General features: G+C 39.2%; 1 protein-coding gene across 2 annotated transcripts in view; it reads right to left on the bottom strand.

Annotated features, from left to right (window-relative positions):
* Positions 1-26,312, bottom strand: part of VPS41 (VPS41 subunit of HOPS complex) — a 191,804-nt gene that overhangs the window by 50,399 nt on the left and 115,093 nt on the right. For both annotated transcript variants that reach the window (XM_017867372.1, XM_017867371.1), the window contains exons 8-13: positions 23,486-23,605; positions 22,206-22,352; positions 16,508-16,574; positions 4,176-4,273; positions 1,580-1,709; positions 1-116 (exon numbers count right to left, since the gene is read on the bottom strand). In XM_017867372.1, coding sequence (XP_017722861.1) covers positions 1-116; positions 1,580-1,709; positions 4,176-4,273; positions 16,508-16,574; positions 22,206-22,352; positions 23,486-23,605 — 678 coding nt within the window. The remainder of the gene's footprint in view (positions 117-1,579; positions 1,710-4,175; positions 4,274-16,507; positions 16,575-22,205; positions 22,353-23,485; positions 23,606-26,312) is intronic.

The raw sequence follows: 26,312 nt of genomic DNA on the forward strand, positions 1-26,312 counted from the left end.
TTCATATTTCTTCTTTTCAAGGAGCCAGTCAATGTGATCATCTTGGTCTCGTTCCTTGGCCACTACAACATCTCTTGGACTCACGATGTAAAAAAGTGATTCCCCTTCAGAGTACTCTATAGGTGAGAAAAGAGAGGAACGACTTGGTGACTCAACAGCAGAAAATCTGGCAATGGTTTCAGAGGACTGGTTAGGTTATCCAATCCAAGAAGGAACAGAAAATGTGTCTATCTTTGTTGTGTGTTTGGCTCTGTTGGAAGGTAAGTGTGGGAGACAGGGTAAAGAATGACAAGTGTATTTCAGTGCTTTAAAAATATTTAAGTGTAAAAATACTTGATAAAAAAGCAAGGGAGGGAAGGAGAGGGACAGGAAGGGAGGGAATGACATACTAAAAAACTTGAAAAAACATAAAGTGAGTTTAAAATTCTATGTTTAATACATTAACACTCTGACTTCAGCTGAAAAGTGTTAAAATTCTCCATGTCTATTGCATATTAGAATTCATCTACTGTATATAAATTTTATTTATGGCCATTTACTGCACTGTTCTATTTTTACAAAACAATTACACCCCACAGTTGGCGATAAATGTTTCCTCCTCATCAAGGTCAAGGCCACCTAAGGCATCAATGACAGACGCCCAAGCCCTAGGGACATAATCTATCATTTCAGCATGTTGTGCACAATGCCAATCTGAGGGTTTCCTGCAGAATTCAATTATAAAACCTGCTCTGAAGGGTTTCTAAGTGTGCAGCAGAGTTTGCTCTGAGCCAAATACCTACATTGGACACTTTCAGTTGTGAATCACAGTTGCTTTTTGCCAAGTCTAGAATATACTCTTACATTTTTCAACAGATTAGGGTCTTCATATAAGAAAGTTAAATATATATAGAATATTTCTTCATTTCCTTTGGCCACAATGAGAACTGAAAATATTCTCAAAAAACGACAACTGTGTTTAAAGCGGTACAGCATTCCTACAAAGCTTAACTGTTCTATTTTAATTAATATAGTTTACAAGGGTATGATAATAGCCAAACACAGACGTCTCTGGTATGACTAAATATTAATGGTTCTCCCTGTATTTATGAGCAGTGACTAAGTATATTGCTCCATCCACTCAACAAATATTGACCGAATACCTAGAATGTGCCAGAAGTCTTTCAGGCTCTGAGCACTCAGTTACAAACAAGAAAGACAAGCTCTCTGCCATCCCAGAGCGAACTTTCCTGACACGTAAAATGGAAGAGATATGACAACCATGGAGCCATGCGGCTTGACATTAAATTATGTGTCACATTAAATAGGACAATAGAAAAAATACAAGAACATAAAACAAGGAGTCCAATCCTCCCCCCGGTCTTGGTCTGAACTCTAGTCTTCCCTTTTGCTATAGGAGCTTATGCAAGTTCTGCAACATCTCTGCATCCAAATGTCCTTGTTTTCAGCACACGAGGTCTACCCAGGTATTCTCTTAAGATTCTTTCAGCACCTTAATTTAAATTCCATTTAGTGCAAGTAGGAAGGGGAAAAAAAACCACAAAAAAATCATATTAGCCAGATCTTTGATATTTCTTACCTAAATGATAATCTCTACATTCATTCTCCTGAAAGCCTCTGACTGTCAAAGCATCAGAAGAGATCTCTTCGCAAGTCTCAGAAAGTGGCTGGATGATGTCCAGTCTAGGCCTGGCACAGTATTCTCTTTCCTAATGGGGGGAAAAGAGAGACACATTAATTTAAATTACATTTCTACATGTTACACAAATTAATTCTAGTTAGCCATACATATTAGTTTCTTCTCACACTCCTATGAAGAAATACCCAAGACTGGGTAGTTCATAAAGGAAAGAGGTTTCATTGACTCACAGTTCCACTTGGCAGGAAAGGCCTCTGGAAACTTACAAACAGAAAACATTCCAAAAATAAAATAGCAACTATAAAAGATCAACTAGTGAAGAAAAACCTATCAGATCTGTGGAGAAATTATAAATTGCTAAACTTTGAAACAACTGAAAAAAAGTGGAGAAAACTGAAATATATTTAAAAATTGACCACTGTAACAATAAAATATCAAAATCAGAATAGCAAAATAAAAAAAAAATATTTTGAACAAAATAAAAGAAAATCACTTCACTAGACCATAGAAAAGGCTCTTTTATATGTATAAGAAAAGCATCAGCAGTGTGAATCTCATTTTATACTTTTGTTCCCTGGCCAAACAGCCCTTGCCTGTGAACTCCCTAAGAGCAGAAATCTGGTTTCGTTGATCTTTGATCCCCAGTGCCCAGCACAATTTCTAACACACATGTGCTTTATCAATGAATGAAAGAAAAGTAAAATACTGGGAGAACTCCTTAATAAATTAAAGTGTATCAAGCAGATTTGGAATAGTACACAACCACTAAACACAATGATGGTGGACAGTTCACAGACATACGCAGGGAGAATGGAATAATGCCCATGGAAACAGGGCAATGCAGAGTAGCATATGACTATCCCTCCAACTACGTGAAAACACGCATGTATGTGAAAGGTATCATGTGGATATCTGGGGGATAATATTTGGGGGATAATATTGAATGATATAAAACAAATTTTATTCAATGTCACTAAACCATCTTTTCAGTATGAAAAAATAAAGGGGGAAGGGGAGCTTACCTCTTTCTTCTTTTTGCCTTAATTTTATGAGTTTATTCTGTGTTTAAGGATTTAAGATGTACTTTAATGTTCTATAAAATGAGTTATCTACATATACTGGCACACACATTTTCTAGTTATCTCCAAAACCCTCACTTCTTCTTCTAGAAAAAGTCTATTTTCTATGTGTTCTATGAGGTTGGCCTGTCTTTGGCATTTATTCCCTTCAAATACTCTTTTATTAACAAAGGTTTCCTTTCTTTCTTTGCTCAGTTGTTTATCAGGTGTCTCCTTTTTCATTTTACTGCTTCTTTATTTCTTCCAATCACATTCTCAATCCTTCCTGCATTCCTCCTCAAACAGCACTGTATTTACTCCCCCAGGAGCCACTGCATTTCTTTATTTTCAAAAAATAAATAATAGCAAACTGATGTCCTGCAATAGGGCTGGAAGCCAACCCTATTGATTTTAGTAGGTCTGAGTGTTCACTTCAGTCTACAGCATTTTATTGCCTAGCAACATGGGCACCCAGAGCTTCAGGTTACTATAGTGATGGCTTCCTAATGCAAGTGCTTGCTCAGAGAAATGCTCAAGAGCAGCTACCACTTCAAAACCAGGGCTCCCAGGGTTTTTCTCCCCCATTTTATGTCTTTCCATTTGAAAAAGAAAAAAAAAAAAAGGATACAAACAAGGATAGCCCACTTGCCTACTTACTGTAAAGGACTAGAGAATCAATTACAATTTCTTTTATATACAGCATCCAAAAGAAAATCCTTTACAGTACACTCTCCTTGTTTACGCCTTGAAGCCACCCCTATTCTTGTGCTGGCAGGACCCCTGGACTCTCATAATAAAGACAAGCTCGGAATGGGGCCATCCTTAGCTTTGAAGACAGACTGGGTGTGGATACCCCTCTGCTGGGCAATATATAAGCTTCTTCCAAAGACACGCACAACAAAATTTAGATCATCTGCTGCTTTTTATTAGCCACAGATTTTGATGTACCATTATTTGCACTGATAACTGAGATTTCACAACAATCCATTTCAAAGCCATAATCAAGCTACTTAGAATCACCAGGCCACTGGGAAAGTAAACAAATATGTCTGGACCAACGAAAATAATGAAATGCCCTTTCTGTAATTCCCTCTGACCACAGGGACCCCTGTGGTTGCTGCCGATCAACTTCATTGCTGTCATTTCTGCTAATGCACAGTGTCAGCTTAGTTTCTTCCCCTTTCAGCAAGAGGAATCCTTCATTCCTTTTGACTAATATACCACGAGAGATTGAAAAAAAAGGAAAAAAAAAATGACTCTTTTTTTCGTTCAGCAATAGGAACAAAGGCAGGCAATGAGTAGAGTTTCCGGAAAGTAAATATGTCAGGTCTAAAGGGTAATCTCTGCCAACCTTATTTTATAGGTCAGAAAGTTCTGCTCAGATTATAGCGTAGGCCACTGATGAACAACCTGATCTGGGTGTAATGCTAAAGAAGTGAACCCCCACATGCCTTTGCATTTGGGGAGAAAATAATTACCGTTTTTTCTGAAATCTCCTTTACATAGGAAAGTACAACAAGCTGATCACAGAGAGGTGCAAGTCCACTGACGTAGAATTCAGTTTCAAACTGAGACACTGCAAACAAAAGGGATACAGGAGCCATCATTAACAGGAGCAAACGGCAGCAGACATCTGGAGGGACACACTAACTGGGAATGCCAGTGGACCCCTTTTTAAGAGCTAACATAAAGAGGACACCGTTGAACATACTTTGATGACTCAGCACTGCAAGTGCTTCACCATGATCGGTCCTGGAAAAGAATATGTGGAAAAGTAAACTTGCAAATTCCCATCACAAACAAAAATGAATCCAACAATAACAAGCAGCATGAATGGTCAAGGGTGACACTGTGCTCAGGTGGTTTAAAATGACATAGATGACATGAAGACACTTTGAAACCCATAGAAAGAAATGGAAACCATTATTAGTAACAGTAATACTTTTTTTAAAATTCCTGAGTTTGTTTTTCTCAATTGGGGCATTACAGTAGTACAAAGGTCACAAAGAATGTTATCTGTAATTATAAAACACTATTTTGGAGAACAGGGATATTATTTAAAGAACCTGAAGTAAAAAAAAAGATGCATAAATACAGATTATGATGAAACGTCACTATTTCTTAAGTGAAATAAAGGTTAGAGAAAAATAATAAATTTCTCTTTCCTTTTAAAAAATAGCCCTTTTAAAATCTAGAAGACATATTGCATCACTTAAGAAGCACATGACTTTAATCGCACTGGACCCCAAAGATCTGACAGAAAGCTTAGAAGTACACGTATTATTATTATATGATTCTAATTATTAACTGCTATAAAATATAAAAGATCATTGTTTTAAGAGGCTGAGTTTGGAAGTGGCTTGTTTGAGGCAGAATCTAACTGATACAGTGGTGGTATTACAGAGATCCTTCCAGAAACCATACTTTACACTTAACAGATTCATTTGGGAGTAAACTCTCATTCAGACCCACCACATTTTCTAAGAGTTTCTTCATTCAGATCATCTCCACGGTTCTGTGGTATTAGCTGCAGATTTAGTTAATTTCCACACTCTTTTCCCAATTAGGGGACCTCAGTGTATCATACTGGAACCAATATTGAATGCTGAATAAGGAAATTTGGGTTATAACTTCTACTAAATTGAACTTGAACAAGTCATTTTAACTTTTCCCATCTATAAGAGAAAGGAATGACAGTAGAAATAAAATCCATAATGGAGATGAAACACTGAACTTTCCTTTGTCCTCCTCTTTCTTTCCCTTACAGATCACTTAGTGTTCCTTGTCTTTGCTGACCTTTAATGATCCTCCTTACACAGTTGTTATCACAATTTAATGTTTGCACCAAAATAAAATTATGGATGACCAAAAAGATATAATAGTTAGCAACATCAATTTACAAGAAAATAATATTTTGTCTTGTCCTCAATTAAAGTACCACACAATGGAAGTCCAAGGGCAGGTGCTCTGGTCCCAGTTCTGCCACGAACACATTTTTTCCTTAACCTCTGTGGGCTTGAACCGAATGTGTTTATCCAGGTACTTAAGAATAGTTTTGGTAAAGTGGTAATGTGATAAATGTTCACAAAAGAGCTTATATGGAGAGCCATCTCAACCTCCACCACATGTGCAGACAGTGTTTCTAGTGCAACCGGGCTGGGGAAGGCTCTAGAGAAGCTCAAAGTGCTGTGTATGCACGTGGGGAGTGAAGCAGGGCGCAGGGGAGAGCTGGAATGTACAGATGATATTAAACATTATGGGGCCACACAGGACCCAGCGATGAAAGAGATGGCGGCTTCACATTTTAGAAGACATACGGCATATTAACAAGAGGTTTTGGTTGTCATTACTCCTGAGGTTCCTAATCTCTGGACTTGTGCTCTGTTTTACTAAATCACATTCCATTTTTGAAATGCTACACATATAGTTCCCTTACCAGCATCTTGGGTGAAGAGTAGAAAATCAGAGATTCTCACAGGAATCACACAGGCTTTGCTGTGCTTGTCTGCCATAGACACGCAAGGGAAAACATCTCCTAATCACAAAAGAAGTGGTGGGAGAAGGAGGTATTCTCCCCACTTGGGATGCCAAACAGGCTGCCTAGTCTCACTGACAGACACTGTCAGTATTTCTCCTAAAGGTAACCAAATATACATCAAAGGCCTTGGTTTTTGAGGATGAGCTCCAAGATACAGAACAGAGAAGCTACGAAAAGTCGTACCCAAATCTTTCTTCCTCTACATCCCAACTCCCCAGTCCACAATAGCTTGTATGAATAAGATAGAAAATTTCCTGTTCTCTAACTAAGAACATGATAGAAACTCCAATGTGCTCTAAAACAAAACAAAGAAAAACTGCAGATCACATATCTATTTCACTTCTCAATTCCAGGTGTTGTAATAAATGCTTACTTGTTAAGTACTAAACCTTGCCAAATCTTGCTAATTGAGAATAATTTGGACATGGACTATATGCAGTGGCTAAATTACAAGCTGACAAAAATGTTATTTATAAAGAAAAGATGTGGTACATGAAAATAATATTGTCAAGACTTCCAGATGCACAGGTAAGCAAGTAATCAACATTTGGATAAAACTGAAACTAAATTATCTTTCTTTTGTTAAAGTAATTCCCTAATACCAATAAAATCTCTTATAGAAAACAAAATTGCAATTATAGTAATACTCAGCATGATTCTCAAATTAAGAATTCCAAAATAATGTCCATTTATCTGGTTTTGAGTACTCTCCCACTCAGCAATTCGTCTCCATTAATACCCACTAGTAATGATATCATGTAAAAAAGAACTCAATCCTAATGTAAGCTGCTGATTTAAGGAAATGTCTGCAGCTATTCTGCCACAAAGTAAGACATTTTAGAATAAATCGTGGTGTATTGTTTTTCCATTAGTCTTTACTAATGCAGCAAAACATAATTGCTTTTAGATTTAACAAGATTCTGTTTATTTTTTACATTAATGCTGAGTCACAGAAGGGCTGGCTGCAGACAGTGGTGTCAAAATGAGCACGAAGGTATAAGGAATATTCTTCATACAGATTTAGAGAAAAAAATGTTGAATGACAATAGGAATTCTTGTAAAAATACATATAAAATATGTAAAAGCTTATGGACTGACTTTGTAAAATATATTCAAGTAATTACAGACTTCATATTTCGAATTTTCAGCCAACAAATGGAAGTTTCAGTTTATTTACTTTCACTAAAATTCTATTCTATTCCACATAAAAATGACTCTATTATTTAAATGAAAGTATTTTGTTCTCCTAAAGGAGACTCAGTTTGAATACAGGTGGCTGTCAGGTCTAATACTACAGAAGCTCATTTTTAACCTGATTATCTGGAAAAGATAAATCACAAAGAAAATAAACATAAATTCTGCTGGAGAGGAAATATATGAAAACAGGAAGCAAAAGCTGGGGAGGGTTTTTTGTTTTGTTTTGCTGTTTTGTAGTGAAAAATGCAGGTAGAGTTCCTAAAGGTAGCCACAAAAGACAGTGGCTTTACTTCAGATCAAGGTCACCTAGAAAGCCAGCTGAGACTTGGCTCGCAGGCCCTGCAAAGAGTGTGCTATGTTCACCTAGATGATGGCCATACACTACAGTGGGCATGACAGCTGAGGCACAGCCTTCTTCCTCCTGATGGAGGTGGAAGGACTTTTGCATTCTGCTTTACTCAGGAGGATAAAGCATTCCTAGACATGCTAGCAATAACTCAAGAAAAAAGACAGAGATTCTAGTAGAGTAAGAAAGAGAGTTTTAAAAGGACTATATTCACAGGAAAATTCTACTCAGCAAGGTCTTCTAGATCCAGAATGAGGATGAGATAAATACGATTCTATATGCAGTCCTCATCCAAAAGGGAGGCTAGAGTTCTTGATCAGCTGCCCCGTGGAAATATAATGTGGGTCAAAACACACATGACATATGCAATTTAAAATTTCCCAGTCACCACACATAGCTTGGATGTGTGTCCCTGCCCAAATCTCATGTTGAACTGTAATCCCCAGCGTCAGAGGAGGGGCCTGGTGGGAGGTGATTAGATCACGGTAATGCATTTCACATGAATGGCCATTTCTCATGAATGTTTTAGCACAATCCTCTTGGTACTGTCCTCACGACAGTGAGTTCTCACAAGATCTGGTGGTTTAAAAGTGTGTGGTGTCAGGCCGGGCGCGGTAGCTCAAGCCTGTAATCCCAGCACTTTGGGAGGCCGAGATGGGCGGATCACGAGGTCAGGAGATCGAGACCATCCTGGCTAACACGGTGAAACCCCGTCTCTACTAAAAAATACAAAAAATTAGCCGGGCGTGGTGGCGGCGCCTGTAGTCCCAGCTACTCAGGAGGCTGACACAGGAGAAAGGCGTAAACCATGGAGGCGGAGCTTGCAGTGAGCCGAGATCCGGCCACTGCACTCCAGCCTGGGCGACAGAGCGAGACTCCGTCTCAAAAAAAAAAAAAAGTGTGTGGTGTCTACCCCTGCCTCTTGCTCCTGCCCTTGCCATGTGAGGTGCCTTCTCCCACTTTGTCTTCCACCATGATTTGAGTTTCCTGAGGCCTCTCCGGAAGTCAAGCAGATGTCAGCATCATGCTTACTGTACAGCCTGCAGGACCGTGAGAATTAAACCTCTTTTCTTTATAAATTACCCAGTCTCAGGAATTTCTTTATAGGAACGCAAGAATGGACTAATACACCACAATAAAGAGTTCAAAAAAGAGGTGAAATTTTAATAATACATAACATACTTAAAATATTATTTCAACATGTAATAATATAAAAAGTGATTAATGAGATACTTTACTTTTTATTTCTAGACTGTCTTTGGAATTCTGTATGTAGCACAAATCAATCCACAGTAGCCATACCACAAAGACTTAACGGCTACAGTGGCTAATGGTTACCACGTTTGACAGTACATATCTAGACGCCCAAGTTTTCCTCTTTGTCTTTAAAGTGCAGTAATTTCATTAGAACGTATCTTGGTGGTGCTCTTTGTGGGTCACTATTTTCAGATACAGGGTGTGCTGTTTTAATTTATAATTTCAACTTCTGTTTCTTTGCATTTTCATGAAATTTTTCTTGACATTGTCTATAGCATTTGTCCCATTCTCTTGTTTTTTTCTCAGGGACTCTTTATTGGTAGGCCGAATCATCTTTGCCTGTCTTCAGCATTTATCACTTAACCTTAAATCTTTTTGTTCTTATTGCTTCGTGATTTTTACAGTTTTCCTCCTGCTCCCCTTCTATTCCTCTTACCAACATTATCTTTGTGTCTATTTGTTCTTGTCTTCCTTCAGGTTCAGTCTTCAATTCTGAAATGAGCTTTTATTTATAAATTCTTCCTGAAGCCTGCCACCTAATTTGAGATTTTCAAATTCTGATTTCGTACATCACTTTTTAAAGATGTCTTGTAGCTCCTTCTGAAACAGGCAATTACAGTTGTAATCTATTGTGTAGGTGTGTCTTTCTGGTATGTCTGCTTCTTACTCACTTTTTCTTAAAACTTATTATGGATTTGACCTTGCTCGCTTTTCAGGTGAAATGACTATTATTGAACTCTTAGAGCTCCCTCTTCTGCTGTTTCCATTTGGTCTGAAAAATATGGCAGCTTGCTTTCTGAGATGTGCTGGCTCAGCTCCTCCTGGGTGTTATCTGGACCTGTTTCTTTTGTTTCTATTGTCCCTGTCTCGTTCAGGCTTTCTTCTGCTCCCAGCAGCATCTCCTCAGTGGAGAGAGGAGGCCTGGCTGCTCCACAGTGTGAGTTCCCAGGGGTAGCTGGGTTGCCTAGCCTCTCACACCTAACTGCAGGTCCTGGACCCACTGTTCTCAGAGCAGCCTGTTGGTCTTTCCATGAATGCCAACTGGCTATCTTAGAGTTCCCCTGGCCTCAAGTCTGCTAGACGGCCACTTGCTCCCCTCTGATTTCTCTCACAGAGATGCTGATACCACCCTGTGGCTACCAGTGTTTTATTTTCCCACTAATTTGTGTCTTGGGGCTCTTAGGACTACCTTTGTCACTAAGTTTTGTTGTAAATGTTGTCTGTGGGTTTTTGGTTCTGTGACCAAGTTGTTCTGCTTTTATGGGAGGACTCAGGTAGTTGAAAAATTATGTTGCCACTGCCACCACATTCCCAGAATCTTCTAACCACAAAATTTTCACATATTGGTGTTATACATGTTTTATACATCAACCTTACATTGCCCAGGGCAATGGAATCAGCAGGAGAGTCAAAAATAGATCAACAGTGTCTGGCCCTCGATAGCTTACACACTATCAGTTTCAGAATGAATGCCATAGGATTAGTATAAAAATTAATATGAAAGAACTTTCTCATACCTTGGGTCTAATAATCTCTAAGGTTACAACTTAATTCAATGAAGAGTGACTGAGGCTGGGTGCAGTGGCTCACACCTATAATCCCAGCACTTTGGGAGACCGAGGCGGACAGATCACTTGAGGTCAGGAGTTCAAGACCAGCCTGGCCACCATGGTAAAACGCTGTCTCTACTAAAAATACAAAAATTAGCTGGGAGTGGTGACATGCACCTGTAGCCCCAGCTACTTGGGAGGTTGAGGTAGGAGAATCACTTGAACCTGCGAGCACCCAGGAGACAGAGGCTGTAGTAAGCCGAGATCCTGCCACACTGCGCACTAGCCTGGGTGACAGAGCGAGACTCTGCCTCAGAAAAAAAATAAATAAATAAGAGTAACTGAGTACCAATTACACATGAGACACTCCTCTAGATGCATCAAGATGACTAAGACCTGACCCTGACTTAAAGGAGATTGTGAGTCTGCATATTTAAAGAAGTAATTAGGCTAGGTACGGAGGCTCACGTTTGTAATCCCAGCACTTTGGGAGGCCAAGACAGGTGGATCACGAGGTCAGGAGTTCAAGACCAGCTTGGCCAAGATGGTGAAACCCCGTCTCTACTAAAAATACAAAAATTAGCCAGGTGTGGTGGCAGGCACCTGTAATCCCAGCTACTTGGGAGGCTGAGGCAGAGAACTGCTTGAACCTGGGAAGCGGAGGCTGCAGTGAGCTGAGATCGCACCACTGTACTCCAGCCTAGGCAACAGAGCAAAACTCCATCTCAAAAAAAAAAAAAAAAAAAAAAAAAAAAAAAAAGAGATAATTAAAATACCACATGCTATGAGAAAAACAGGAACAGGTGTTAAACAAAAAATAGTAACAGTGCAGGAAAATTTAGCTTCTGAGGAGGTACAGATGAGGGTGGAAACAGCAGCAATAATTACGACCATAAGCCCTTTAAGCCAGAAATGGTGTGCATAACATGAGAGAAAACAACCTCTTTGTTTCATTAAAAAAAAAAAAATTGCTTAAAACCCTAATGGATATTAGATTATAAAGGATAAAAATCAAAATTTTGTTTAAAGAAAAAACATCCTCCAATAATTACCAACTAGTTTATTCCACTTCTTATCTGTATATTCAGACCTATGAGACAACATTAAATCAATATTCTTATTACTTGTACCTGTCATATATGTTTATAGATAGATTTTACTGAAAAATGCAATTATAAAAGGTATCAATCTCCTCAGAATCATTCAGTAAGCCCTTATTTATATCTTCCCCAAATTTTCTTTCAATTACTTTTATAAAACAGAATTTTCATTTTTCTCACTGTAACTAAATATAATACAAATATTAATAATAGCTCCCATTTAATGAACATTACTATGCTGTGAGGCAGTACCCTAAATATCGCATTTCACCACAACAACCCCATGGTTATTTTAGAGAGGCAAGGAAGCTCAGAAGGGTTAAGTAACTTGACTAAAGTCATTTAAGTGGAAGGTAAGAGAAGTAGGAATCTGAAGTCTTCTTTTTCCCAACTATAAGTCACACGAGAAAATATAAGTCAGGGTCGGGTATGGTGGCTCACGCCTGTAATCCCAGCACTTTGGGAGGCCAAGGTGGGAGGATTTCTTAAGCCCAATTCGATACCAGCCTGGGCAACCTAGGGAGACCATATCTTTACAAAAAATTAAAAAATTAGCCAGGGGTGGTAGCGCACGCCTGTAGTCCCAGCTACTTAGAAGGCTGAGGTGGGAGGATCACTTTGGCCCAGGAGGTTGAGGTTGCAGTAAGGCATGATTATTCCACTGCACTAAAGCCTGGGCAAAGAGCAAGACCCTATACCAAAAGGAGGGGGAGCGGGAGGGGAGCAGGAAGGGGAAAGAGGAGCGGGAAAGGGAAGGGGAAAGGTGGGGGGAAGGGGAAGAATATAAGAATTCAGAGATGCTTAGATTCAAAGCACACTGCAGTTGGCAAGAACAGAAGTGAGGGCTCTCTGGTGATTCTGCTGCACACAGTCAGGGTGCCCCAGGCCCTCTCTTGAATTTGTAGTGCTACTGTGAGGGCTAAAGCTCTGCGGTACACAGAACTTGCACTGCCTTTTTCCCCCCATTTCTTATCCCCTTATTGGTCCCCAAATGTCCATTAGCTAAATGTTACCCAGATTTCTTTATTGAAGTTAAATAAGGTGACATCCCACAGATCTTGGCTTCTGTGATTCTTAAAGAAATAAACAAAAAAGTGTGTCAAGCAATTTATAAATAAGAACAAATACCTTTCACTGTCTCATATTCATTTATGAAAACACATTGAGGGCCCTTTACGATAGGTAGTGTCTTGTTCCCAAGAGATTCTGGCCCCTTAGTCACCAGATATATTAGTATTTTATAATCAACTGGATGTAATGTCCACAGACTTTTCAGTAAGTTTGGACATTCTGTCAGTATGACCACTTATCACTGAAAATACATTTGGAAATCACAGCACTTCAACAGCTTCAGGGCTGTGCTACGAAGCAGACACATTAAAGTGAAACTGACTTTACAATGCTTTACATCAGCAAATTATGGAGAAGACCTGATACATGAAGTGAAATTGAAAAGAATGGCTAATGGACAAAACAACAAAAACATTCAAATTCCATTCCTAACAACAAAAACCTGAGTCTATGGTACTGAGTGGGGAAAGAGTTGTTACATCCCTCCCAAAAGAAGGAATAGATGAACAGATATGTAATAAAGTAAATATAGTAAAATCTTAACTGCAGAATCTTAGAGGTTCTATTCACTACAAAGGTCTTTAAGGAAAGTTTCATAGTAAAATGTTAGAAAAAAATTCAATACAGAACAGAAGAATTAATGTATTACAGAGATTTATGCTGAACTATCTATAACAGAACAGAAAACCATACATACCTAGACCCTCAAGTAAAAACACCTTGAAGAATGCCAGTTGTCATCATTTCTATTGAGACTCACACTAAGAGATGAAACCACATCACTCCTGGGCACACACACGAAAAGATCCCACTACTGTAACCCATATAGCTGAATCAAAATGATAACAGGTGGATAAAGAGAGATACTTAGATCCAGGAAAGAATTATCTCACAACTCTCCTCCACTATGAAAACAGATCTTCAATGTTCAGGTCATTGTTTTTTCAATCAATTAAGAGACTGAAAAAAGACTGATGTGCTAAATTCTAAGACCACAGTATATGATCAACTGAAGATACAGACAATACTGAAAGTAAAAAAGATTTCCCTTCTTTTCTCTTCCCTTTCTTCCTGGCTTGTCATTCGATATAGATTCTCATACAGTTGTTTAATCTCAATTATTAAACAAAATTCCATATGAAATTAAGACCAAGAAGTCAATCATTAATTCCTTGCATGTAAGTCAACTGCCCCTGGCAGAAAACTCCCAGAAAATGACAACAAACATTGGCTTCATTTCCCAACATCATGATGTCAGCTCTCCAATTACCATACCTCAGAGATCATGGAAGACTTTGGTGAAAAGTACCAGAGGGTTAGGGAGTCCTGTGAGAATACAAGAGTTGCAAGTGAAGTTAAAATATGGATGCCAGGCACAAACCACAATCTATTTTTAACAGTGCAATCTGAAAGAAAACATAATGTACCAAAAGCCCTATGTATAGAGAATCTCTTCATGTGTTGGTGATTGGCCAAGAAGCTTAATCTTCATTATGTTATTATTATTTTTCATTTAACAGAATAAATCAATAGCCTATGTGAATAGGAATAACTTTTGTGCTATTTTTGAGAGTCTGAGTTGTAAGTGAAAGAGTTACAAACATTTGGTTTCTAAGAAATGTACAGCCATAATATTTCTTTAACCTTAATGCCATTTTCACCTCATTTACCAAAGAACAGTGGTTCACACTATTCAGGGCTAAAGGAAATTGTAATCCAGACCTCCTCCTATTTCCCTTTCTGTTATCCTACTCAAGGACTCTTATCCAAACCATTTTGCATCCTGCTGTGGAAATGGCTTAAATTCTTAAAGGTTTACTCTTAAGAGGGGAAAAAATGGTACTTAACCATTAACCATAGTAGTAAAATGTCAGTAATGTGATACCGTTAGTACCCACATATGGTCTATTTCACGTAAGTTACAGTACGGATGAACCACACTGCAATAATGTGATCCCAGGATTCTAGGTAATAGGGCCACCACTGAGCCAGCTATCAGCAGTCACAGAGTTGGGATGGAAGTCTGCATGGTGATAATAACCATCATGGTTTAGTGAGCATCCACTGTGTGCCAAGTACCATGTTAGGCACATTTCTTATGCCATGTCTAATTCCCACAACCATCCTGAAAGACAGATATTATCACCTCCATTTAACAGGTGAGAAAAGGATGGTCAAGAAGGTTAAGTAACTTCATCAAGATCACACACTTCAGCAAACTTCCTTGCCTTCCTGGAAGATTTCTGGTGGTTCTGTAGAGTTAGATTCTACCCAATGTTAACGCTATAGTAGTAAGATCTTGGACAAGTCATTTACCTCCTGAGCCACAATTTCTTTATCTATAGAACAAAAAGCAAACTACCTGCACTTCAAGAGTTCCTGTGAGGATAAAGTGAGTTACTGCAGTTTATGTACACAGCACAATGCCCTCCACCTAGCATATGATCAATAAATATCAACTAAGGAAAGAAGGTGACAATTGCCACATTTTTATACCTCTCTGGCAATTTAAAATATCCAAATACTAATCTCTCAGGACATTGCATTGAGATGTTGAGATGCTTTTGTTTTTATTTTCTGGTAGGCAAGGAAAGAAGAAAAAGATATTGAAACAATTATCTATATAATCTAGTTATAAGTCTTGTCTCTTATCTTGGTCCTCAGTTTTTCTCAGCACTACTACATTCTTCATATACCTACGCTGCACAATCTGAACTATGTATTTATCCTCCTAAAGTTAAAAAAAAAAAAAAAGATTAAAACTCTACTGCCAACTTCTGACTTCAAGTACAAAATGGTCCAGATTTAAATGTTATAACTACATTAGCCATGTGGGTAATGTATGTCTTTCTGTTTACAGAAATATAGTCATGTGCAAATAATTTATTTCAACTTCACCTTGGCAGAATAACCCATCAAATTTATATTACCCATCCACCAAGCAAATGGGCAAATGAACTTTTCAGCTGACTTACAAAATGGCAATTTTTTTCCTCAGAATAATTTTTTCAAACTAAATTACAAAAGTCATGGTGTATCATCCAGGGCATACTTCTCCTGAACAGCTGTTTACCAGAGTCACTGATTCATTCAACTCAATATTATTAAGCACCTTCTATGTGCAAGTATTGTGCCAGGTCCTCAAGATACAAACGGTGAGCAAAAACAGACCCTGTGTGTGCTCACAAGGAGGTGACAATCTGGTAGAAAAGACAGAAATGCATCAAATAATCACAGGATCACTGGCACCCATGACAAGTGCTAGGAAGGGGAGGAGGCCTGCAGAGTTGTAGTGCCTAAAATGGGAAGACTTGACTCAGTCAGGGAGGTCCAGTGGCTTTCCCAGGAAAGCAACACTCAGGCCGAAGAATGTGCTAGACAGGGGAAGGAGAGGCAAGGACAGGTGAAAGGTCAGTGTGGCTGCAGCACAGAGACCAAGGAGAAGCTTGGTGTAAGCTACAGCTGGAGATACAGGTAGGGGCCAACACAGATCTCTGTGATCCACTAAGGAGTTCCACCTGCACCCTGTGAACAATGTGGAGGAATTGAAGGATGATGACAAGATCTGATCTGTATTTTGACAGCAGAGGGGAGAGTAGATGAGAGTAATTCACAGTGGAAGAAGATAAACCAGTTAGGAGGCCGCTGCAGGGGTCCAGGCAAAAGACTATGGCAGTCTGGATGAGATTAATGAAGATGAAAATTTTGAATTAAGTTTTACATCCACAGAAGGCAAGTGTTGGAGCCATACCTATTTCAACATATCGACTTGGCAAATCCCTCATTTCACTGGCATGCCGTTCCTTCACTGAGCATATCTGGAAAATAAGTTCGCAGGTTATTTTATTCATTTGATGGAAAATTCTTCATAACATTTTATTCAATATATGGTATCTTTGTTAAATTAACCATGTAGCACTGCAGACGGAGTCCCACCCTACGACTACCCTATGACTTAAATGACAGAAATTAATGTAAATGACAAATAGCAATCACTATCTATATTCACCACCATTATTCCTCAGTAAAGCCTTATTCACATAAGTTCGGCTTCCCTGGTGAGACTGAACCTGAAGTCAAGTACTAATCCAAGTACAACTTCTGTCTGTGATCAGGGTTTTTTCCTTTTTCTTTTACATAGTGTTCTTTTATAGCTGCTACCATAACTGTAACTATAATATGGAAAATTCTAAAATATGGAAAAACTCAAAGGGGAAAACAAACATTAGTCATTGTCCCAGCACAAAGAGAACACCATTAATAATCTTCTTTTTTATGAAAGCTACTTTTATTAACCTCACAATTTAATACAAATAATTCGGTATGTTATTTAAAGATTCTTCTACAACATAATTCTGTAAAGTCTTTATAATACAGCGGGTCCTCCACATCCTTGGGTTTTGTATCCATGAATTCTACCTTCATGGACTTAACTAAACAAGGATCAGAAATATTCAGGAAAAAAAAAATGCCACAAAATTCCAAAAAGCAAAACTTGACCAGTTGCTGCACACCAACTACTTCATTAGGTCCATGCAAATGCAGTGATGTGTAGGCACTGTATCAGGTGTTATAAGTAATCTACAGATGATTTAAAGTATACAGGAGGACGTGCATAGCTTATATGCAAACACTACATCATTTTATATATGCAAATATTACACCATTTATATAAGCATCAGAGGAGCCCAGGATCCACAGGGGTCCTGGAACCAATTCTCCCACAGATACTGAGGGATGACTACATTTTATTACATGAATGTGCTACACTTAATCCAACCCCTTTGGGGGCATAGTTTTTTTGTTTTTATATCTATTGTAAGCAATAGTGTAATCAACATACTTATATATAAAACTTTAGGACTTTTGTTTCCTTAGGATACATTCCTAGAAGTTGAATTGATACCAATGGGTATATACACTTTCGTAAGGTTTTGTTTTTTAATATACGTAGTATAATGAGTTGCTGCCCAGCAACACTGCAGCAACTCAGTGAATGCAGAGTGCTCACTTTCCCTAATGCAGGGCTTGAGCCCATGGCTACAGAGGTAGAAGCCTCCACATAGAAGTAACCGGCTGTCTTCTTCCTTGATTGCTTTCTGCCATTTGTCTCTTGTCCGTTTCATATAATTTCCTGTCCGCTCTCCAATTTTCTTCCCTTCTGGTAGACTTTTGAGTTTATAAGTGATCCACTCTTCTTTCCACACTTACTAGGGAACTGTTAAATCATCCAATGGCACATTCCACAATGCCAGATGGACAACTGTTTTAATGTGCTGATATAAGTACATGAGGAACAGTCTTTCAAGTGGTTTGAAGTATAATAAAAAAGCAAATGTAACAGCAATATTAGTGAACACTTTTTGGGCACTTACTGGCACTGCTCCTTAGTTAAGCCCTTTGTGAAATAGATATCATTATTTTCTTAAGATTATGGTGCAGCGGGGGAGACACAAAAATAAGGCACTTTACTGAAGTGTGATGGGGAAGTACAGAGCAGGGGCATCTCCTGCTAGGGCAGGAAGACTTCCTGGAAGAAGTGACATGTAAGTTGAAGCAGGAGAGACAGCACAGGAGAACAGGGTGATGTGACAGCGTAGGGCCTTCAACTGGAAGTTTAATCAGACAGAAATGGAGGGCATGGGGGAAGAAGGGGACAGAGCTGAGGCTGGAGAGGAATGGAAAGGCAGATCACGCAGAACCTTGGAAGTCATGCTTATGATCAATCATCCTATGGGCAAGGAGGGGACTGACCTCATCTGACCTGCACTTAGATTATTCTAACTACACTGTTTAGCACAGGTTTAGTTGGGGCAAAACCAGCACCAAAAAGACTTGACAGGAAGATGAAGTGCAGAGATTTGAGGGACACTGACAGAACTGGAGGGCTGACAGTCTTCCAACACTCAGACACCCCTGAAAGACAACGTTATTACGTCTAATCTCGAGATAAGGACACTGAAGCTCTGTGAGTGATGCCAGACTGCCTGGTCAGAGTTGGAATTCACACCAAGGCCTCACTAGTATCTCGTTGACCATGCCACAACTTGAGAACAGGACGCATTGCACTACTGGTAGCTGGGCATGGCTCTACTGTACTCCTCAGCTCTGCAGTCTGGGCTCACCCAGCACCTGTCTCATAGGTAGAAAGTGGCAGGTAAAGGTGGGTGAATAGGTAAGTGCTGCCCTAAGCTCTTGTCCTGCATAAGCACAAATCAATGATTATAAGAGCCCTTTACCATCGACAGGTGGGTTCTTGCCCATGAACTCTAATCTGCTTCCTCCAACTGTCTCCTCCATTTCTCCACATGGGTGGATAACAGGCATCTCTCAAGTAGACACACCTAAAACCAACTCTTGCCTTTTTCACTCTAAACATGCGCTATCAATAGTCTTTCCCATTTCAGCAAAAGGTAGCTTCACCTTCCAGTATGTTAGGTGACTGTGATCTCACAGTCCACATGCAACTGTCAACAAATACTGCAGAGTCTACCATCAAAATATATCCAGGATCTGGTCATTTCTTACCAGCTGCATTACACTGACCCGAGACAACATTATTTTTACGGAGATGACTGCAGTAGCCTAACTGGTCTCCCCTGTTGGCTGCCCCTTTGCTATTTAGCTCCACACAGCAACCAGAGATCCTTCTAAAACACAAGTTAGATCACTTAGCTGACTCCACAACAGCTCAAAGCCTTGTGCTGGCTTCCTATCTCACTCAAATTAAAAGCCAAAGACCTCTCAAGGGCCCCTAGGCTCCAACATCATTTGCTCCTCCACCCTATCCTCCCCCACCCTCACTTACATCCCTCTCCTCCACACCTGCTCCACTCACTCTGACACAAATAGCTTCCTTGCTATTCCTCAAAAGCACACCAATCACACTCCTGCTTCAAGAATTTTTGCACTCCTGCTCCTCCTGCTAACACCTCCTACCCCAGGCCCCCATAGAGCTGCATAACTTTTCTCTCCAGATCTCTGACCAAACGACATATTAGTTATTGGACAGGCCATCCCTGGACCACCCTATAGTAAATGGTACCTACCCCAATCCCTTTTCCTATTATCCTGTTAAAATGTCCTCCTTTTTATTTGTCACCTTCAACATGCTATACTTACTTGTTTTTGTCTACCTTCCTCACTAGATCATAAATTTCCCAAGGGAAGGAACTTACTCATTTGTCTATTCGTGTTCTGCAACACTAGAACACTGCCTGGCACACTGCAGGCACCTGGTAAATGTTTGTTGGGCAAATGAATGAATGAAGTAAATGGTAAGCTCCAATTGCACACTTTATTATACTGTTTCTGGTTGCTTCTCCTCAACAAGATTGCTGTCTCTCTGAAGAAAGACCATGTCCTTATCTCCTCTTCCTTCAACAGAACTCACTAAAAGTCTACACTGAGAAGTGCTCAACATATAGAACTGAGTTTGAAGAAAAGGAACCTCCAATAAAATGAAATATTTGACATAAAAATTGTATAGAAGCTGGATCTTAACTTAGGCATAGAGAAAGGGTATTTGTTTCCCATGGCTGCTATAACAGACTGCCACACTTGGTGGTTTAAAACAACAGAGATGTATTCTCTTACAGTTCTGCAGGCCAGAAGTCTGAAATCAGGTTCACTGGGCTAAAATCAAGGTGTTGGCAGGGCTGTACTTCCTCTGGAGGCTCTAAGGGACAATCTGCTGTCTCCTCCAGCTTTCTGGTGGCTGCCACCATTCACTGGCCACCTCACTCCAATTTCTGCCTCCACAGTGGTACTGCCTTCTCCTCCTCTCTTCCATGTTAGCATCTCCCTCTGCCTTCCTCTCATAAAGATAAGCGTGATTGCATTTAGGGCCCACCTAGATAATGTAGGTTAATCCCCCATCTCAAGATCCTTAACTTAATCATATCTTTTGCTAAATAAAGTAATATTTACCTTTGTGTCATATAAAGAAATATTTGCCTTTTTGTCATATAAAGAAACATTTACAGGTTCTAGGAATTAGGGCCTGCTATCCTTGGGGCCATCATTCAGCACACCAGAAAAAGAATTTCCGGTAGTAATGAGTGAACTTGTTACATATTCCTATAGGCTAATTTTCCTTCTTTCACCATAAGAAAAGAAAATCAGAACTTTAACAAGCTACCTGGTCCATTTAAGGGATTTTTAAAATACTAAGAATATAAATTTATTGGATGAGTAACCACACACACGGGACAGGGAGCCCACAGGGAATCACTTTTTCCATCCTACGCTATAGGCACAGCTTCCTTCCTGTTACCCTAAATATAAATCAGGTTGTGTTCATTTAACACATGAAGAAAAGAGAACCTGAATGTTAATAAAATAAGGGCCGGGAAGGCCAGAAGTGTAACAATGTTTGTCTTGCTAATAACAGTCATTCCATTAATAATTTTTCCACTTTCCCTTTCCAGAGAAGAGTAAATTTTAAACAGCCATGTCCCCTTCATGACATTTCTAGAACTTTATATAATAGTGACAGCTAACATTTATTAAGCAATTACAATACATCAGATTCTATGCAAAACTCTTTACATGCCTTAGCTCACTTCTTTCTCCCCAAAACTTGTGATGTGAGAACAATTAGCACTACCATTTTGTGGATGAGGACAGTAAGGCTCACAGAGGATCCCAAAGGAAAAGAGAGAAGCTGGACTTGATCCCAGGTCTGTCTGGCCTCAAAGCCTGAGCTCTTCCATGAGACTATTGCTGGGATACTCTCTCATGCCATTTTTACACTTACGCTAATTTTTAGTTTATTTTGTTTGAATTTAGCTATTTTTTTTAAGAGAAATAACTTTCGCCACTGAAGTATTTAATATAATAGAAGCACTAGTAGGCATAAAATAAATGTGAATGCGCTTTGGGCCCCCTTTTGCAAAGCAGCTAAATTTCATTTACCCAGGCACCTAAGGGTCATATAATTAAACTTCAGAAAATATTCCCAAATCTTATTATTGATGATAAGTCTGGGCCTCTACTCCATCAAATGATCACCCAGCAGCAGGATGATTGAATTTTGACCTTCTCTTCCCACTATCAATAACTCTAACGAAGAAGTGAAGGGTCAAAGCTAAGGGGAAACGGAAAGAAAAATAAAGAGAAGAAAACCTGACTAAACAACAAAACGACCCCATGTTCTGTAAACAGCTAAGGCCAGCTGGGATGTGAGAAATTAAAAGAAGATTGAAAAAGACAGCACCATTCTGAACATGAAAAAGTTCACAAATAGTTTTACATGCCGTGGAAAAGAAAGAATGTATCTTAAAACGTATGCACAGGAAATAATCTGAGCATTAAATGGTAATCACATCCCAATAACATCCAGGTGAAAAGATTTGGGTCCCAGAAGCCATTCAAGACTCACAGCCCTTTGGACCACCCTCAGTGGATCTATAACAACACGGACTTATTATAAAGACAAGCAAAACCACCTTGACAGAAGTCCCCCAGCCAATAATCAGTGTCACATTGTCCTTCCAGCAGAGGCTGCAGGGATACATGTCTGGGCGAAGACTTATATCATCCCGGGGCACATTGGTGATTCTTTGCTTTGAGATGATGTCAAAAATCTTCACACCCTGGAAAATAAAACAGCAGTAAGCACCCTCTACTCAGGAGGAAAGTAACAGAAAACTTATTAACAGCCCCTGCTACATACTAGCAATAACCAGCAGGGAGAAGTATTAGCAGTGTTTACTGAGCGTGCAAGGAAAATGCTCCTGCTCCACACAAACCCTATGGGAACTTAAACCACAAGGAAACCTCCACCCTTCTTTCTGGACAAAGGAGATTTTCTTAGATGATATGGGTGACTCAAATCCAACAGAAACATGAAATGTACAGACATCAATAGCTGCATTTCCAAAATGACAGACATGTAATGTTTCTAATTTTATGGTTCCACCACAAAAATGAAGTTTGTTTTTTAGAACAACTTTGAGTCTGAAAAGCCACCTATATAAAGAAAACTACATCCGACATTTAAAATTCTCACATGAAAACATCAGGCAAGCAGCTAAAACTAAAATGAACCAAGAGACCACAGGTTTGTTTTACCTTCACTGTGACCCAGGAGAAGTAAGGAAAGTCCACAATAAAAAGGTAGAGTCTAGCCAGATTTCTACCATCTAAAACTGAATAGAACTGATTTACTAAATTATACCTTGATGTTCCAAAAGATATGCCAGATGTCAAAAACACCATTTTTTAAAACTTCCTACTAGCCCCAATTCACAGCAAGTAAACTTTAAGTTAAAATGCAGCACTGAAATTCACAATTCACTTTCTTACAGGCAGGTCTATACTTCTGCCTATGATTATACTGGGAGTAAAAGAGAGATCAGCAATATTCTGCACTTGTTTCATATCAACTCTTACTTGCCTTTGGCCAACAGGCAAATGATATTTTCAAGACCCATTCCCAATGCAGTCCTTCAATTATTAAGATAGCTTTTCATTTTCTTGGCTACTCTCCATGCCTCAGGTTTCTTACTCTAAAATAGAGTCCAGAATATGTTGGGAATTACTATATTATGAAAGCCAAAAGCAATCTAATTTCTTTAACCTCCTAGGTACGATACCAATCGTCCTTTCACCCTTTAGAAATCACCACCACAGCAAGTGGCATCTTTTCCCCTCATTACAGCCCTATCAACTTGGCCATTCTTCTGCCACTCAACAAGCATTGGGAAGACAGAGGCGTATTTTTTACCATATTATTGGCCCAAGCAATCAGATGGCCTCTCCACTTCACACTCCTTATGTTCCCTTCCCCTTCATGCAGAACAACGGACTTCCATCTGTTCATCCATGACCGTTCAAACAGCAGCAGCTAGGGACAAAGAGCATAAACAAAGAATCTTAGAAACTGCAAATCATGTATCAGGTTCTTTACCGATTAGTTTTACCTATCCTTGTGACCAAATAACAAACAAGTCACTCTCGACATCTTTAATGTAACTTATAGTAGTATATTATTTGTACCCTGGAAAGAATTCCTAGCACATCATATTCTCCCCAGGACGTTGTTCAAAATGGATGAGTGCTGAAGTTACTACAAGGCCAGGCCACAGGGTGGCACCAAAACACCAAGATTCACGGAAAATAACGCACATTAGTCAATCAAAAGATTTGTATCGCACAAGTTCTTCAAATGATTGTCCGGGAACTAATTTATTTTGTAAATCAGGAAATCAAAACCTCTTAAGTTTTTCACTGAAAATAAGATATTAGTCACAGCTATGTTTTCATTTAACTCAAATAACTGAACAATGACTTTTGAACAGTAATTCACATCACAAAACAAGAAAAATTGGAATTAAGCTTCTTTAGAAATTTCATAGTATCTAGGGTCTTTATTTTAAAGGGAAGATTCCATCATTCAAAAAACCTGCTGGATAAATTTTAATATAAAATATAACTGGTCAAAACCTCTAAGATTAATAAAGATGTATTCTAGGAAGTCATACATTATTAAGAACACTATAAAATATTTTTCTTGATATATTCCATTTAAATCCTTTAAGAAAAGACATTTATACAGTATATAACTTAAGGCATGCAATCCTGAAACACGTTTACCCTTTAAAAGCAAATGCTGACAACAGATTCCATAACAGAATTATTAAAATTCCTACCACTACAAGTAATTTCAGTCTACCTTAGTATATTTTATGTCCTCTACCCACCCCAAAAGAGACAGGGGAAACAGGTAACAGGGGAAAGAGGGTAATTCACATTTTATTTGTATTTCCTGTATATCTTTCTCACTAGTTAGACTAACACAGGCAGAGGAAGTACAAAATAAAATCCCTAAAATTAAATATGATGTCCATCATCACAAGTAAGCAAAGTACAGTTACTTTAAAATGCTGTAACAATTTGAAGTTGTGTGACTTCACAACTTCCACAGGGAGACTGGAGGCAGGGATTCTTCTGACCATACTTAGCCCCGTCTTCCCATTAAGATATATCCTATATATTCTCAGAGACCTTCTAACCCACCCTGTCCTCTCCTATCCCAATTCAGAAGTCAGAACCTTCAGAAGTCAGAAGGTTCCAATTCAGAAGTCACTACTACCATGCCTCCCTACCCCCCAGTTAGAGGCCTTCGGGAGTGTCCCCTGACTGTGATTCAGCCTCTTTCTGCCATTTGCAGAGAACAGAGCTAGGGAAGCTACTGTGTCAGCCCAAATGCAGAGGGATGATGAATGTGTTCAGTATTTTGAAAGGGCAGGTTCAAAATGTAGGAAAGGGGTAGAAAGGCTGAGCATACAGTTCCTGCTACAGAGAAGATTATGCCCCACTGAAGATAGGCAGCTAAAACAATTCTTTTATTTATTTATTTATTTTTGAGATGGAGTCTCGCTCTATTACCCAGGCTGGAGTGTGGTGGCACCATCTCGGCTCACTGCAACCTCCACCTCCCGGGTTCTAGTGATTCTCCTACTTCAGCTTCCTGAGTAGCTGGGATTACAGGTGTGCACCACCATGGCTGGCTAATTTTTGAACTTTTAGTAGAGACGAGGTTTCACCATGTTGGCCAGGCTGGTCTTGAACTCCTGACCTCAGGTGATCCACCAGTCTTGGCCTCCCAAAGTGCTGGGATTACAGGTGTGAGCAACCATGCCCGGCCACAACAATTAAACATGATGAATTGATAAGATCAAAATGTCTATCTTCTATCTGTGGCCTGGATCTGATGGAGGTGATCGTACGAAATGGGCAAAGCACAGGGAGTGCTCAATAACCACCTGCTGCAATGAAGGGTTGGCTGGATGGCCGGGAGAACAGCATGGCGGGACACAGCATCAAATTCCTTTCCCTCACCAATTCCCACCTAGAAATGACCAATGCAGCACTAAGAGGAGAAACTCTGCACCTGTGTTGAAAAAGTTAAATACGCTCCAAATTTTAAGCTAAAAATTCTGTAAAATATGCTAATAGTAAGACCTCAGTGAAGGCCATGATTTAACTCATTCCCCCAGAAAAAGCCTGCCTGGGAAGTAGTTGGTCAGGCAGGTCCTAGAATGCTACAACACCTCCCACACTCAGTGTAATGGGGCAGGAACAAAGGGGAGTGGTCAGTCTCACTTTGAAATACAAAGGGTTGGGTCCCCAAGCATGCAGCCAGCACTGTAGCTGTCCCAGGTGGGAGGGAAAGCAGGCACTCTGACAAGAGGCAGGCACCTATGGAAAAATCTTGCATTTGAAAAGAACACAAATTACCCAGGGAGTAATCCCCAACTTGTGACTCCATATGAAGAAGAAGACATTGAAAAAAACAAAATAACTTAAAAGTAAGATCTAATTCTTATCATAATTCTCATGCAACAGCAAAATTAAGAAACTAATAACAAAGAACAAGAGAAAGAACAAAACAAAACAAAAATGATACAAAAAATTTTCTCAATCTTTGAGTAAAAGATGAATTCATATGGTAACCACAGTACTTTGAAAAATGAGAAAACAAATACTATAAACCTAAACTTTATGGGATAGAAAGTTGTGGAAAACAGAAAATCTAGATTTAAAAGTTA

The sequence above is a fragment of the Rhinopithecus bieti genome, unplaced genomic scaffold, assembly GCF_001698545.2.
Source record: "Rhinopithecus bieti isolate Rb0 unplaced genomic scaffold, ASM169854v2 scaffold_2439, whole genome shotgun sequence".
NCBI lineage: Eukaryota > Metazoa > Chordata > Mammalia > Primates > Cercopithecidae > Rhinopithecus > Rhinopithecus bieti.